The sequence below is a fragment of the Electrona antarctica genome (assembly GCF_951216825.1).
Source record: "Electrona antarctica genome assembly, chromosome: 22".
In the NCBI taxonomy this organism is placed as follows: domain Eukaryota; kingdom Metazoa; phylum Chordata; class Actinopteri; order Myctophiformes; family Myctophidae; genus Electrona; species Electrona antarctica.
In genome coordinates this window covers 6,041,245-6,058,633 of record NC_136805.1, presented here as the reverse complement: position 1 = coordinate 6,058,633, position 17,389 = coordinate 6,041,245, and the positions used below count along the sequence as shown (strand labels likewise).

The 17,389-nt window shown below is 44.1% G+C and overlaps 1 protein-coding gene across 1 annotated transcript in view; it reads right to left on the bottom strand.

The window, feature by feature from the left end:
• Window positions 1-4,740: 4,740 nt before the first annotated feature.
• The window catches only part of LOC306914786 (breast cancer type 1 susceptibility protein homolog), a gene marked incomplete at its 5' end in the record, with an annotated part of 37,446 nt that continues 24,797 nt past the window's right edge, over window positions 4,741-17,389 (bottom strand). The window contains one exon of the mRNA XM_079491985.1: window positions 4,741-6,755. Within this exon, the coding sequence (XP_079348111.1) occupies window positions 6,661-6,755 (95 nt within the window). The 3' untranslated portion in view covers window positions 4,741-6,660. The remainder of the gene's footprint in view (window positions 6,756-17,389) is intronic.

The following is a 17,389-nucleotide window of genomic DNA, read 5'->3' as shown; positions in this document are numbered from 1 at the left end:
GCGTTTTGACCTTTCTAGCGATGAAAAAAGCGCATTGTGGCATTTTGACCTTTCTAGCGATTTTTGACCTTTCTAGCGTTTTGACCTTTGACCTTTCTAGCGATTTGACCTTTCTAGCGATTTTTGACCTTTCTAGCGCTTTGACCTTTCTAGCGATGAAAAAAGCGCATCGTGGCGTTTTGACCTTTCTAGCGATTTTTGACCTTTCTAGCGATGAAAAAAGCGCATCGTGGCGTTTTGACCTTTGACCGTTTGACCTTTCTAGCGATTTTTGACCTTTCTAGCGATTTGACCTTTCTAGCGTTTTGACCTTTCTAGCGTTTTGACCTTTGACCTTTTGACCTTTCTAGCGATTTGACCTTTCTAGCAATTTGACCTTTCTAGCGATTTTTGACCTTTCTAGCGTTTTGACCTTTCTAGCGTTTTGACCTTTGACCGTTTGACCTTTCTAGCGATTTGACCTTTCTAGCGATTTTTGACTTTTCTAGCGTTTTGACCTTTCTAGCGATGAAAAAAGCGCATCGTGGCGTTTTGACCTTTCTAGCGGTTTGTATAATATATTATATAGTATAGTATGTATAGTTAACATAGATACTCCACTGTTACGTTCTTAGTTTATGATTCATGATAACTACTTTTTATATATGTGATGTATGCCATGCTTTTGTTATTGCTTAATGTAAATCGCTCTGGATTAAGAGCGTCTGCTAAATGCCTAAATTGTAATTGTCTAGCGATTTGACCTTTCTAGCGATTTTTGACCTTTCTAGCGTTTTGACCTTTGACCGTTTGACCTTTCTAGCGATTTGACCTTTGACCGTTTGACCTTTCTAGCGATTTTTGACCTTTCTAGCGTTTTGACCTTTGACCTTTCTAGCGATTTTTGACCTTTCTAGCATTTTGACCTTTCTAGCGATGAAAAAAGCGCATCGTGGCGTTTTGACCTTTCTAGCGATTTTTGACCTTTCTAGTGTTTTGACCTTTGACCGTTTGACCTTTCTAGCAATTTGACCTTTCTAGCGATTTTTGACCTTTCTAGCGTTTTGACCTTTCTAGCGATGAAAAAGGCACATCGTGGCGTTTTTACCTTTCTAGCGATTTTTGACCTTTCTAGCGGTTTGAACTTTGACCGTTTGACCTTTATAGCGATTTGACATTTCTAGCGATTTTTGACCTTTCTAGCGTTTTGACCTTTGACCGTTTGACCTTTCTAGCGATGAAAAAAGCGCATCGTGGCGTTTTGACCTTTCTAGCGATTTGACCTTTGACCGTTTGACCTTTTGACCTTTCTAGCGATTTTTGACCTTTCTAGCGATGAAAAAACATATCGTGGCGTTTTGACCTTTCTAGCGATTTTTTACCTTTCTAGCGTTTTGACCTTTGACCGTTTGACCTTTCTAGCGATTTGACCTTTCTAGCGATTTTTGACCTTTCTAGCGTTTTGACCTTTCTAGCGATGAAAAAGCGCATCGTGGCGTTTTGACCTTTCTAGCGATTATTGACCTTTCTAGCGTTTTGACCTTTGACCGTTTGACCTTTCTAGCGATTTGACCTTTCTAGCGTTTTGACCTTTCTAGCGATGAAAAAAGCGCATCGTGGCGTTTTGACCTTTCTAGCGATTTTTGACCTTTCTAGCGTTTTGACCTTTGACCGTTTGACCTTTTGACCTTTCTAGCGATTTGACCTTTCTAGCGATTTTTGACCTTTCTAGCGTTTTGACCTTTCTAGCGATGAAAAAGCGCATCGTGGCGTTTTGACCTTTCTAGCGATTATTGACCTTTCTAGCGTTTTGACCTTTGACCGTTTGACCTTTCTAGCGATTTGACCTTTCTAGCGTTTTGACCTTTCTAGCGATGAAAAAAGCGCATCGTGGCGTTTTGACCTTTCTAGCGATTTTTGACCTTTCTAGCGTTTTGACCTTTGACCGTTTGACCTTTTGACCTTTCTAACGATTTGACCTTTCTAGCGATTTTTGACCTATCTAGCGTTTTGACCTTTCTAGCGATGAAAAAGCGCATCGTGGCGTTTTGACCTTTCTAGCGATTTTTGACCTTTCTAGCGTTTTGACCTTTGACCGTTTGACCTTTCTAGCGCTTTTTTCATCGCTAGAAAGGTCAAAACGCTAGAAAGGTAAGAAATCGCTAGAAAGGTCAAAACGCCACGATGCGCTTTTTTCATCGCTAGAAAGGTCAAAACGCCACGATGCGCTTTTTACATCGCTAGAAAGGTCAAAACGCTAGAAAGGTCAAAAATCGCTAGAAAGGTCAAAAGGTCAAAACGCTAGAAAGGTAAAAAATCGCTAGAAAGGTCAAAACGCTAGAAAGGTCAAAACACTACGATGCGCTTTTTTCATCGCTAGAAAGGTCAAAACGCTAGAAAGGTCAAAAATCGCTAGAAAGGTCAAAAGGTCAAAGGTCAAAACGCTAGAAAGGTAAAAAATCGCTAGAAAGGTCAAAAGGTCAAAACGCTAGAGAGGTAAAAAAATCGCTAGAAAGGTCAAAAATCGCTAGAAAGGTCAAAACGCTAGAAAGGTCAAAAATCGCTAGAAAGGTCAAAAGGTCAAAACGCTAGAGAGGTAAAAAAATCGCTAGAAAGGTCAAAAATCGCTAGAAAGGTCAAAACGCTAGAAAGGTCAAAAATCGCTAGAAAGGTCAAAAATCGCTAGAAAGGTCAAAAGGTCAAAACGCTAGAAAGGTCAAACATCGCTAGAAAGGTCAAAACGCCACGATGCGCTTTTTTCATCGCTAGAAAGGTCAAAACGCTAGAAAGGTAAAAAATCGCTAGAAAGGTCAAAAGGTCAAAACGCTAGAAAGGTAAAAACGCTAGAAAGGTCAAAAATCGCTAGAAAGGTCAAAAGGTCAAAACGCTAGAAAGGTCAAAAATCGCTAGAAAGGTCAAAACGCCACGATGCGCTTTTTTCATCGCTAGAAAGGTCAAAACGCTAGAAAGGTCAAAAATCGCTAGAAAGGTCAAAACGCCACGATGCGCTTTTTTCATCGCTAGAAAGGTCAAAACGCCACGATGCGCTTTTTTCATCGCTAGAAAGGTCAAAACGCTAGAAAGGTAAAAAATCGCTAGAAAGGTCAAAAGGTCAAAGGTCAAAACGCTAGAAAGGTCAAAACGCCACGATGCGCTTTTTTCATCGCTAGAAAGGTCAAATCGCTAGAAAGGTCAAAAGGTCAAAATGTCAAAAATCGCTAGAAAGGTCAAAACGTCACGATGCGCTTTTTTCATCGCTAGAAAGGTGAAAACGCCACGATTCGCTTTTTTCATCGCTAGAAAGGTCAAAACGCCACGATGCGCTTTTTTCATCGCTAGAAAGGTCAAAACATGGCATCGTATGCTAGCTAGCTGAAAAAATGATTAAAAAAATTATGAACAAATGATGCAAAAATGAAAACATGAAAAAACGCGAAAGGAGCTAGGTCAGCCAGCACCAAACAATATGAATGCTACATCGTATGCTAGCTAGCTGAAAAAATGATGAAAAAATGAAAGAATGATGAAAAAATGATGAAAAAATGTGGGAGGTTAGGGTTAGGGTGAGTGTTTGAGATAGGTTGTAGGACTAATGACTGGTCTAACCAATGACTAGTCTAAACTAAGCTTGTGCACAATATTCATCTTATCATCTATGGAACAGAGCAAATCTAAACGTAATGCCTCAACAGTTTGAAGTTATCAATACTCAATTAAGTAGATCGTTGACATTTTTAGTTTTAATGTAAATGAACAAGCTTGATCACATACTAAAGTGTCACACAAAAAAAGTATCAAAAGTAGAAGACTTTTATTTTATTTTGAGCTTGTAGATGTCTGCTACTTTTTAATTTGAATCATGAAAAGTGAACAGTTTTGTACCTACAGTAGGTTTCCACTTTCCACCAGACGGACGACATGCATGCGATTTATGTGTAAGTGTGGTTAAGAAGTTCAACCTGGAGCTATTATTGATAACTTGTATTGTATTGGTATACAATACAGCAACAGCTACAGCAGGGGTGGGCAACTGGCGGCCCGGGGGCACTTAATGTGGCCTCAGGTTAATGTCAGAATACTGATATAATATTGGTTTCAGCTGTTTACAATTCCACATGCAAACATGACCCGCTTTAATTACTTCAGTCTAAATTAGTAGCTCATTGCTCAACACAAGTATAATTAAAGGCATTTGAAATTACATAAAAATGTTAATTTTCAGGATTCCAATTAAAAAATAATTCAAGATTTCAATTGGAAAATAGCAAAAAATAGCCGATCTACAAGCTCAAAACGCATCGCGCTGCGACACGTTTTGAGCTTGTAGATCGGCTATTTTTGCTACGACAGTAATATATGGCCCTAGGGAGTGAGTGTGGAAATATAGTGGCCCTCTCAAACGTCAAAGTTGCCCAGCCCTGAGCTACAGTATCAGCCTGACAGGACACCCATAATCTTACTAAAATAGATTTACATTTTATATACAAATAGACATGAAAAAAAACATTCAAATAGATAATTTATTTATCAACTAAATTGATATGTCTGATTAACCACTTAAGCCCTATGTTGCGTACGTCATACAATGGTGTCTATGAAAACAAAATGGCAAAAATGTACAAACCTGTGGATCTGCTATTGATCCCGATATTGTATAAAGAAAATTAAATAAACACAGTTTGTTTCAAAACCGATTATTTTATTAGAATCGATATGTTTTTTTATAATCATATAGATCAATTGTTTTGATCGACGGTCGCCTACTCTCTCTAGTGTCAATTCTAGACAAACACACATTAAAGGGGCATTCCACTCATTTTCAACATTTTACTATGTCATTAATGTACCTTAGAGCTGTTGTGTGGAAATAATAAAAAGGTTCCCCCATTCTGTGTTTCCTAGAACTAGAGGTCTGAAAAAAATCATTAACATGGTGAAACACATCTTGATGATGTCATCAAGATGTGTTTCACCATGTTATTTTTTCATAATTACAGTTCTAGGAAACAGAATGGGGGGGGACTTTTTTATTATTTCCACACAACAGCTCTAAGGTATATTAATGACATAGTAAAATGTTGAAAATGGGTGGTTTTCCCCTTTAATCTGTACATTAAACTTCCATTAATCTGTACATTAAACTTCAATGTGCATAACTCTGGCTTTGTGCTCCAGAGCATAATGTGGCCCTTGGCCAGGGAATATCTCAACATGAGGTCCAGGGAACCTCATGGTTCCTTCAGTAGGGGGTCCAGCATAATGTGGCCCTTGGCCAGGGAATATCTCAACATGAGGTCCAGGGAACCTCATGGTTCCTTCAGTAGGGGGTCCAGCATAATGTGGCCCTTGGCCAGGGAATATCTCAACATGAGGTCCAGGGAACCTCATGGTTCCTTCAGTAGGGGTTCCAAATGGACCCAACGTTTACAGGCCTGTAACTCATAGTGTACAAATGGAATCAAATGGAACCTTAAGAGTTATGGGGGGGGGGGGGGGGGGGGGGTCCTTGACATTAAAGCCCATTATGGGCGGCGCCGGGAACCCCTTTTGTTGTTTGAAGTATTATGTTATACATTAGCTATTGAAAAATAGCAGATCTACAAGCTCATAGCACGGCACCGAGTTCCGCGCTATGAGCTTGTAGATCCCTGGAACAACATATTTTCAGATGGGGGGGGGGTCGGTGGCCAAATGCATATCATTTTTGGGGTCCTTGACATGAAATATTGAGCACCACCGACATAGAAACTGTCATGATTTAGAAGACATTTTTTGTCAGGCCTAAATGGGTTAAAACCCTTGGGAGCTATACTGATAATGGTCGATCATAATCTACTATAATTATAAAAAGACAAATACCAGGACAAATGGGGCCGGGTGGAGGGAGTACACCCTAGGAGAAGACAGTGGCAGTCCAGTGGTACGTGGACTTGTGTTCCTTGATTCATAGTGTAGTTTAGGTGGTCCTGGAGGGCGTGTGTGGTTCATAGCGTGTAGTCAGTGCTTCACCAAACGTTTTCATGTCAAGGACCCCCAAATTGACACCAATTAACCCGTGGACCTCCATTTGAAAAGATGCCAGGGAAGATGCCAGGGACCCCCCCATAAGAGAAGACTTTTAGGGCTCTAGCAGTGATTCTCAACCCGTTTAATTTCAAGGACCCCCCCCCCCCCCAGTTTGACATGCATTAGTCTACGGACCCCCATTTAATGGCATTTTGCGATCTCTGGGACCCCCAATTTATATTGTAAAATCAATGTTAATTTCATCCATTTGTACACTCTCAGAGTTAAAGACCCATAAGGGTCCATTTGGTTCCATTTGTACACTCTCAGAGTTACAGACCCATAAGGGTCCATTTGGTTCCATTTGTACACTCTCAGAGTTACAGACCCATTTGGTTCCAAACTATCATTTAGCTGATAACCCCCTGGAACTCCCTCAAGGGTGTGTGTGGTTCATAGCGTGTAGTATTTAGGTGGTGCTGGTGGGCGTGTGTGTTAGGGCTTTAAGCAACTAGTCGAATATTCAACTAGTCGACTAGCAAATCCACTAGTTGACCTTGTTGGTACTAGTTGACTCAAGATCAGCTAGAATGCTAGATAAGTCACCAATGTACACAGTTTTTAAATGAACAAATATCATCAAAATCACTAGAAGTGAAAACCCTAGTGTGTGGTTCATAGCGTGTAGTTCAGGTGGTCCTGGAGGGTGTAAGTAGCCACGCTGTCCAGCAGCCAAGCCCGAGTCACCACCGTGGCGCGTCTCCGGAGAGCTGCGGAAAGAACAGAGAGAGAGAAGAAGCCTTTTTTGACGTGGGTTTTGACATAATAATTTTGGAAATATTCAAATTTTCCCCGGCTTACACACAAGATCGGTATCGGCCGATCGTGAGAAAAGCTATCGGTGATCGGGATCGTTCCCCTAAAAAACCTGGATGGGAGCAACCTCTGTGTGTGACGCTGTAGTTCTATTAGAGCAACCTCTGAGTGTGACACTGTAGTTCTCATAGAGCAACCTCTGTGTGTGACGCTGTAGTTCTATTAGAGCAACCTCTGTGTGTGACGCTGTAGTTCTATTAGAGCAACCTCTGTGTGTGACACTGTAGTTCTATTAGAGCAACCTCTGTGTGTGACGCTGTAGTTCTATTAGAGCAACCTCTGTGTGTGACGCTGTAGTTCTATTAGAGCAACCTCTGTGTGTGACGCTGTAGTTCTCATAGAGCAACCTCTGTGTGTGACGCTGTAGTTCTCATAGAGCAACCTCTGTGTGTGACACTGTAGTTCTATTAGAGCAACCTCTGTGTGTGACGCTGTAGTTCTATTAGAGCAACCTCTGTGTGTGACGCTGTAGTTCTATTAGAGCAACCTCTGTGTGTGACGCTGTAGTTCTATTAGAGCAACCTCTGTGTGTGACGCTGTAGTTCTATTAGAGCAACCTCTGTGTGTGACGCTGTAGTTCTATTAGAGCAACCTCTGTGTGTGACACTGTAGTTCTATTAGAGCAACCTCTGTGTGTGACGCTGTAGTTCTATTAGAGCAACCTCTGTGTGTGACGCTGTAGTTCTATTAGAGCAACCTCTGTGTGTGACGCTGTAGTTCTATTAGAGCAACCTCTGTGTGTGACGCTGTAGTTCTATTAGAGCAACCTCTGTGTGTGACACTGTAGTTCTATTAGAGCAACCTCTGTGTGTGACGCTGTAGTTCTATTAGAGCAACCTCTGTGTGTGACGCTGTAGTTCTATTAGAGCAACCTCTGTGTGTGACACTGTAGTTCTATTAGAGCAACCTCTGTGTGTGACACTGTAGTTCTATTAGAGCAACCTCTGTGTGTGACACTGTAGTTCTCATAGAGCAACCTCTGTGTGTGACACTGTAGTTCTATTAGAGCAACCTCTGTGTGTGACACTGTAGTTCTCATAGAGCAACCTCTGTGTGTGACACTGTAGTTCTCATAGAGCAACCTCTGTGTGTGACACTGTAGTTCTCATAGAGCAACCTCTGTGTGTGACACTGTAGTTCTATTAGAGCAACCTCTGTGTGTGACACTGTAGTTCTCATAGAGCAACCTCTGTGTGTGACACTGTAGTTCTATTAGAGCAACCTCTGTGTGTGACACTGTAGTTCTATTAGAGCAACCTCTGTGTGTGACACTGTAGTTCTATTAGAGCAACCTCTGTGTGTGACGCTGTAGTTCTATTAGAGCAACCTCTGTGTGTGACGCTGTAGTTCTATTAGAGCAACCTCTGTGTGTGACGCTGTAGTTCTATTAGAGCAACCTCTGTGTGTGACGCTGTAGTTCTATTAGAGCAACCTCTGTGTGTGACGCTGTAGTTCTATTAGAGCAACCTCTGTGTGTGACACTGTAGTTCTATTAGAGCAACCTCTGTGTGTGACGCTGTAGTTCTATTAGAGCAACCTCTGTGTGTGACGCTGTAGTTCTATTAGAGCAACCTCTGTGTGTGACGCTGTAGTTCTCATAGAGCAACCTCTGTGTGTGACACTGTAGTTCTCATAGAGCAACCTCTGTGTGTGACACTGTAGTTCTCATAGAGCAACCTCTGTGTGTGACACTGTAGTTCTATTAGAGCAACCTCTGTGTGTGACGCTGTAGTTCTATTAGAGCAACCTCTGTGTGTGACGCTGTAGTTCTATTAGAGCAACCTCTGTGTGTGACACTGTAGTTCTCATAGAGCAACCTCTGTGTGTGACGCTGTAGTTCTATTAGAGCAACCTCTGTGTGTGACGCTGTAGTTCTATTAGAGCAACCTCTGTGTGTGACACTGTAGTTCTCATAGAGCAACCTGTGTGTGACACTGTAGTTCTATTAGAGCAACCTCTGTGTGTGACACTGTAGTTCTATTAGAGCAACCTCTGTGTGTGACGCTGTAGTTCTATTAGAGCAACCTCTGTGTGTGACGCTGTAGTTCTATTAGAGCAACCTCTGTGTGTGACGCTGTAGTTCTATTAGAGCAACCTCGGTGTGTGACGCTGTAGTTCTATTAGAGCAACCTCTGTGTGACACTGTAGTTCTATTAGAGCAACCTCTGTGTGTGACGCTGTAGTTCTCATAGAGCAACCTCTGTGTGTGACGCTGTAGTTCTCATAGAGCAACCTCTGTGTGTGACGCTGTAGTTCTATTAGAGCAACCTCTGTGTGTGACGCTGTAGTTCTATTAGAGCAACCTCTGTGTGTGACGCTGTAGTTCTATTAGAGCAACCTCTGTGTGTGACGCTGTAGTTCTATTAGAGCAACCTCTGTGTGTGACGCTGTAGTTCTATTAGAGCAACCTCTGTGTGACACTGTAGTTCTATTAGAGCAACCTCTGTGTGTGACGCTGTAGTTCTATTAGAGCAACCTCGGTGTGTGACGCTGTAGTTCTATTAGAGCAACCTCTGTGTGACACTGTAGTTCTATTAGAGCAACCTCTGTGTGTGACGCTGTAGTTCTATTAGAGCAACCTCTGTGTGTGACGCTGTAGTTCTATTAGAGCAACCTCTGTGTGTGACGCTGTAGTTCTCATAGAGCAACCTCTGTGTGTGACGCTGTAGTTCTATTAGAGCAACCTCTGTGTGTGACGCTGTAGTTCTATTAGAGCAACCTCTGTGTGTGACGCTGTAGTTCTATTAGAGCAACCTCTGTGTGTGACGCTGTAGTTCTATTAGAGCAACCTCTGTGTGTGACGCTGTAGTTCTATTAGAGCAACCTCTGTGTGTGACGCTGTAGTTCTATTAGAGCAACCTCTGTGTGTGACGCTGTAGTTCTCATAGAGCAACCTCTGTGTGTGACGCTGTAGTTCTATTAGAGCAACCTCTGTGTGTGACACTGTAGTTCTCATAGAGCAACCTCTGTGTGTGACGCTGTAGTTCTATTAGAGCAACCTCTGTGTGTGACACTGTAGTTCTCATAGAGCAACCTCTGTGTGTGACGCTGTAGTTCTATTAGAGCAACCTCCTGTGTGTGACGCTGTAGTTCTATTAGAGCAACCTCTGTGTGTGACACTGTAGTTCTATTAGAGCAACCTCTGTGTGTGACACTGTAGTTCTATTAGAGCAACCTCTGTGTGTGACGCTGTAGTTTTATTAGAGCAACCTCTGTGTGTGACACTGTAGTTCTATTAGAGCAACCTCTGTGTGTGACACTGTAGTTCTCATAGAGCAACCTCTGTGTGACACTATATTCTATTAGAGCAACCTCTGTGTGTGACACTGTAGTTCTCATAGAGCAACCTCTGTGTGACACTGTAGTTCTATTAGAGCAACCTCTGTGTGTGACACTGTAGTTCTATTAGAGCAACCTCTGTGTGTGACACTGTAGTTCTCATAGAGCAACCTCTGTGTGACACTGTAGTTCTATTAGAGCAACCTCTGTGTGTGACACTGTAGTTCTATTAGAGCAACCTCTGTGTGTGACACTGTAGTTCTATTAGAGCAACCTCTGTGTGTGACGCTGTAGTTCTATTAGAGCAACCTCTGTGTGTGACGCTGTAGTTCTATTAGAGCAACCTCTGTGTGTGACACTGCAGTTCTATTAGAGCAACCTCTGTGTGTGACGCTGTAGTTCTATTAGAGCAACCTCTGTGTGTGACGCTGTAGTTCTATTAGAGCAACCTCTGTGTGTGACACTGTAGTTCTATTAGAGCAACCTCTGTGTGTGACGCTGTAGTTCTCATAGAGCAACCTCTGTGTGTGACGCTGTAGTTCTATTAGAGCAACCTCTGTGTGTGACGCTGTAGTTCTCATAGAGCAACCTCTGTGTGTGACGCTGTAGTTCTATTAGAGCAACCTCTGTGTGTGACACTGTAGTTCTATTAGAGCAACCTCTGTGTGTGACACTGTAGTTCTATTAGAGCAACCTCTGTGTGTGACGCTGTAGTTCTATTAGAGCAACCTCTGTGTGTGACACTGTAGTTCTCATAGAGCAACCTCTGTGTGTGACACTGTAGTTCTATTAGAGCAACCTCTGTGTGTGACGCTGTAGTTCTATTAGAGCAACCTCTGTGTGTGACACTGTAGTTCTATTAGAGCAACCTCTGTGTGTGACACTGTAGTTCTCATAGAGCAACCTCTGTGTGTGACGCTGTAGTTCTATTAGAGCAACCTCCTGTGTGTGACGCTGTAGTTCTATTAGAGCAACCTCTGTGTGTGACACTGTAGTTCTCATAGAGCAACCTCTGTGTGACACTGTAGTTCTATTAGAGCAACCTCTGTGTGTGACGCTGTAGTTCTATTAGAGCAACCTCTGTGTGTGACGCTGTAGTTCTATTAGAGCAACCTCTGTGTGTGACACTGTAGTTCTATTAGAGCAACCTCTGTGTGTGACACTGTAGTTCTATTAGAGCAACCTCTGTGTGTGACGCTGTAGTTCTATTAGAGCAACCTCTGTGTGTGACACTGTAGTTCTATTAGAGCAACCTCTGTGTGTGACACTGTAGTTCTCATAGAGCAACCTCTGTGTGACACTGTAGTTCTATTAGAGCAACCTCTGTGTGTGACACTGTAGTTCTCATAGAGCAACCTCTGTGTGACACTGTAGTTCTATTAGAGCAACCTCTGTGTGTGACGCTTTAGTTCTATTAGAGCAACCTCTGTGTGTGACGCTGTAGTTCTATTAGAGCAACCTCTGTGTGACGCTGTAGTTCTATTAGAGCAACCTCTGTGTGTGACACTGTAGTTCTATTAGAGCAACCTCTGTGTGTGACGCTGTAGTTCTATTAGAGCAACCTCTGTGTGTGACGCTTTAGTTCTATTAGAGCAACCTCTGTGTGTGACACTGTAGTTCTATTAGAGCAACCTCTGTGTGTGACGCTGTAGTTCTCATAGAGCAACCTCTGTGTGTGACGCTGTAGTTCTATTAGAGCAACCTCTGTGTGTGACGCTGTAGTTCTATTAGAGCAACCTCTGTGTGTGACGCTGTAGTTCTATTAGAGCAACCTCTGTGTGTGACACTGTAGTTCTATTAGAGCAACCTCTGTGTGTGACGCTGTAGTTCTATTAGAGAAACCTCTGTGTGTGACACTGTAGTTCTCATAGAGCAACCTCTGTGTGTGACGCTGTAGTTCTATTAGAGCAACCTCTGTGTGTGACGCTGTAGTTCTATTAGAGCAACCTCTGTGTGTGACGCTGTAGTTCTATTAGAGCAACCTCTGTGTGTGACGCTGTAGTTCTATTAGAGCAACCTCTGTGTGTGACGCTGTAGTTCTATTAGAGCAACCTCTGTGTGTGACGCTGTAGTTCTATTAGAGCAACCTCTGTGTGTGACGCTGTAGTTCTCATACAATTCAATTACGGGGAAAAAAACAACACAACATGTTAGAATATTGGAGATAAGAGGTAGAATGTAATCGCTATGGAAATCATGGATAGTTGTTTTTTAGCAAATATAGCACTCTCTAGCTCTCTCTCTCTCTCTCTCTCTCCCCCCTGAGCGAGACCTGCCTCACAACACGAGACCCCTGATCTCACGATGTGAGCTTGTAGATCGGCTATTTTCGCCCCGTTTGCGAGACACTTTCTTGTACGACAAAGTAGGGCATTAAAAAGAAAAAAAAGAAAAAAAGAAAAAAGCTAAAATATGGAGATACAAGGTTTCTGCCTGACGACGATGATCATAGCATGTACCAAGATGATCATAGCATGTACCAAGATGATCATAGCATGTACCAAGATGATCATAGCATGTACCAAGATGATCATAGCATGTACCAAGATGATCATAGCATGTACCAAGATGATCATAGCATGTACCAAGATGATCATAGCATGTACCAAGATGATCATAGCATGTACCAAGATGATCATAGCATGTACCAAGATGATCATAGCATGTACCAAGATGATCATAGCATGTACCAAGATGATCATAGCATGTACCAAGATGATCATAGCATGTACCAAGATGATCATAGCATGTACCAAGATGATCATAGCATGTATACCAAGATGATCATAGCATGTACCAAGATGATCATAGCATGTACCAAGATGATCATAGCATGTACCAAGATGATCATAGCATGTACCAAGATGATCATAGCATGTACCAAGATGATCATAGCATGTACCAAGATGATCATAGCATGTACCAAGATGATCATAGCATGTACCAAGATGATCATAGCATGTACCAAGATGATCATAGCATGTACCAAGATGATCATAGCATGTACCAAGATGATCATAGCATGTACCAAGATGATCATAGCATGTACCAAGATGATCATAGCATGTACCAAGATGATCATAGCATGTACCAAGATGATCATAGCATGTACCAAGCAGTGATTATCATGTTCAGGGAATATCTATCTCTTGAAGGGAGGGAGGAAAAGGAGAGAGAGAGAGAGAGAGAGAGAGAGAGAGAGAGAGAGCGAGCAAGAGAGCGAGAGAGCGAGCGAGAGAGCGAGCGAGAGAGCGCGAGAGAGAGAGAGAGCGAGAGAGAGAGCGAGAGAGAGCGAGCGAGCGAGAGAGAGCGAGAGAGCGAGAGCGAGCGAGCGAGAGAGAGAGAGAGAGAGAGAGAGAGAGAGAGAGAGAGAGAGGAGGAGTGGGAGAGCGCAGAGGGCCTACTTGATTACCTGAGCTGTGTGTCTGCCTCAAGGAGGCGGCAGGGGAGAAAGGCCACATGAAATATGCAGCAGTGCAAACCAGGGTACAGAGAGAGCGAGAGACATAGTGAGAACAGAGAGAGAGAGAGAGAGAGAGAGAGACAAAGGATTCTATTTTGGTCCATGCTAAACGCCTTATCCCTAAACTACCTTGCCTTTTGCTTCAAATCAAATCATTTTTGAATAGTTCAACCAGCCCATCTACAGTACATAGACACATTGTGAGCTTGTATAGATTGGCTATTTTAACTATTCAAAAATGTTTTTCAAAATAGTAAAAAAAGGCAAAGTATAGTATTTAGCATAGGACGAAAATAGAGCCCAAAGTGTGTGAGATAGACAGAAAGGGGGGGGGGGGGGATTTCAGGGTCTCTAAGCTTTCCTCTCTCTCTCTCTCAAACCGCCACCGTCCCTCTCTCTACATGGCAGCCACTCTGTTCTACCTCTCTCTCTCAAACCGCCACCGTCCCTCTCTCTACATGGCAGCCACTCTGTTCTCTCTCTCTCTCTCAAACCGCCACCGTCCCTCTCTCTACATGGCAGCCACTCTGTTCTACCTCTCTCTCTCAAACCGCCACCGTCCCTCTCTCTACATGGCAGCCACTCTGTTCCATCTCTCTCTCTCTCAAACCGCCACCGTCCATCTCTCTACATGGCAGCCACTCTGTTCTACCTCTCTCTCTCAAACCGCCACCGTCCCTCTCTCTCTACATGGCAGCCACTCTGTTCTACCTCTCTCTCTCAAACCGCCACCGTCCCTCTCTCTACATGGCAGCCACTCTGTTCCATCTCTCTCTCTCTCTCAAACCGCCACCGTCCCTCTCTCTACATGGCAGCCACTCTGTTCTACCTCTCTCTCTCTCTCAAACCGCCACCGTCCCTCTCTCTCTACATGGCAGCCACTCTGTTCTACCTCTCTCTCTCTCTCAAACCGCCACCGTCCCTCTCTCTACATGGCAGCCACTCTGTTCTACCTCTCTCTCTCAAACCGCCACCGTCCCTCTCTCTACATGGCAGCCACTCTGTTCTACCTCTCTCTCTCTCTCAAACCGCCACCGTCCCTCTCTCTACATGGCAGCCACTCTGTTCTACCTCTCTCTCTCTCTCAAACCGCCACCGTCCCTCTCTCTACATGGCAGCCACTCTGTTCTACCTCTCTCTCTCAAACCGCCACCGTCCCTCTCTCTACATGGCAGCCACTCTGTTCTACCTCTCTCTCTCAAACCGCCACCGTCCCTCTCTCTACATGGCAGCCACTCTGTTCTACCTCTCTCTCTCTCTCAAACCGCCACCGTCCCCCTCTCTCTCTACATGGCAGCCACTCTGTTCTACCTCTCTCTCTCAAACCGCCACCGTCCCTCTCTCTCTACATGGCAGCCACTCTGTTCTACCTCTCTCTCTCAAACCGCCACCGTCCCCCTCTCTCTCTACATGGCAGCCACTCTGTTCTACCTCTCTCTCTCATACCGCCACCGTCCCTCTCTCTCTACATGGCAGCCACTCTGTTCTACCTCTCTCTCTCATACCGCCACCGTCCCTCTCTCTCTACATGGCAGCCACTCTGTTCTACCTCTCTCTCTCAAACCGCCACCGTCCCTCTCTCTACATGGCAGCCACTCTGTTCTACCTCTCTCTCTCAAACCGCCACCGTCCCTCTCTCTACATGGCAGCCACTCTGTTCTACCTCTCTCTCTCAAACCGCCACCGTCCCTCTCTCTACATGGCAGCCACTCTGTTCTACCTCTCTCTCTCATACCGCCACCGTCCCTCTCTCTACATGGCAGCCACTCTGTTCTCTCTCTCTCTCTCATACCGCCACCGTCCCTCTCTCTACATGGCAGCCACTCTGTTCCATCTCTCTCTCTCTCAAACCGCCACCGTCCCTCTCTCTCTACATGGCAGCCACTCTGTTCTACCTCTCTCTCTCAAACCGCCACCGTCCCTCTCTCTACATGGCAGCCACGCTGTTCTACCTCTCTCTCTCAAACCGCCACCGTCCCTCTCTCTACATGGCAGCCACTCTGTTCTACCTCTCTCTCTCTCAAACCGCCACCGTCCCTCTCTCTACATGGCAGCCACTCTGTTCTACCTCTCTCTCTCTCAAACCGCCACCGTCCCTCTCTCTACATGGCAGCCACTCTGTTCTACCTCTCTCTCTCAAACCGCCACCGTCCCTCTCTCTACATGGCAGCCACTCTGTTATCTCTCTCTCTCAAACCGCCACCGTCCCTCTCTCTACATGGCAGCCACTCTGTTCTATGACCAACTCATTTTGATCTCTCTCTCTGTGTCTCTCTCTCTCTCTTTCTCAGTGGTGGAAAGTAACTACAGTAAGTACATTTATTAAGTACTGTACTTAATAAGTACATTTATTAAGTACTACCACCATTTAGGCCTGACATCGATTTAAAAAAAAAAGTCCGTTTTCTGAAATACCTATGTTTCTATGTCAGTGGTGCTCACTATTTCATGTCAAGAACCCCAAAAATTATTTGTATTTGGCCGCCGACCCCCCCATCTGAAAATATGTTGCTCCAGGGACCCCCCCCCCCCCCCAGAAGCAAAGAAAATAGCAGACCTACAAGCTCGTAGCACGGCACTCGGTGCCGCGCTGCCCTGGAACAACGTATTTTCAGATGGGGGTCGACGGCCAATTACATATCATTTTTGGGGTCCTTGACAGGAAATATTGAGCACCACTGATATAGAAGACATTTTTTAAATATCGATGTCAGGTCTAAATGGGTTAACCCATTTTGGGCGGGAACCCCAGTTGGTGTTTTAAGCATTATGTTATAATTTAGCTATTGAACAATAGCAGACCTACAAGCTCATAGCGCGCCACCGAGTGGCGCGCTACGAGCTTGTAGGTCTGCTATTTTTGAAGAACGACTGGCATAGATAGGATGTAGAAGACATTTTTAGAATCTGATCTCAGGTCAAAATGGGTTAAAACACCAAAAGGGGTTCCTGCCCAGAAGTACAATATATCTCGTGCCTCAGAGATGTAGTATAGTCCACGGAGCCCAACCGTGGGTGTAACACTCCCCCCCCCCCCCCCCCCCCACAAGAGCATTCTAACTCCTGGTATATTCTCTCTCTCTCTGGTCTAATACTGTCGCTTCGCTGTCTGGCCTGCCTCTGTTTGTGTACTTTGTTTAGCCCATTTAAGCCTGACGTCGGAAAAAAAAAAGAAGAAATGTTGTTTGTATGTTTCTGTATCAGTGGTGCTCAATATTTCATGTCAAGGACCCAGAAGATTATATGTAATATGCCTCCGCCCCATCATCTGAAAATAGGTTGTTCCAGGGACCCCATGCACTAGAAGCAAAGATTTGAGTTAAAATGTTCACTCTGTAATAATATATTGAATGATTTGAGGCACATTTTCACGATTTTTCAAAAAAATAGCAGACCTACGAGTTCATATGAGCTTGTAGATCTGCTATTTTTCAATAGCTAAAGTATAAAATAATGCTTGATTGTTATGAATTGTTTGCTTGTTATGACTCGACATTCTTGTTGGTATATTATTATCGGCCTCGGGTGTAAATGCGCTGAGCGGTTCTTACCGACCTACGCGTCCTCGTCGAGCGCAGCGATACAGAAAAACAAGCACATCGTTATTTATGTCCTCACTTGACCCGCTCCAGGTCTGTCTATCCCAATGGACGGACCCCCCCCCCCCCCCCCCCATCCCCGGCAAAAGACTGCATCAATTATATAACCAAATGGCTGCCCCAGGTGCTGCCAGGGTTAACAGTCCATTCCATGCATTTAGGAGGTGTGTGTGTGTGTGTGTGTGTG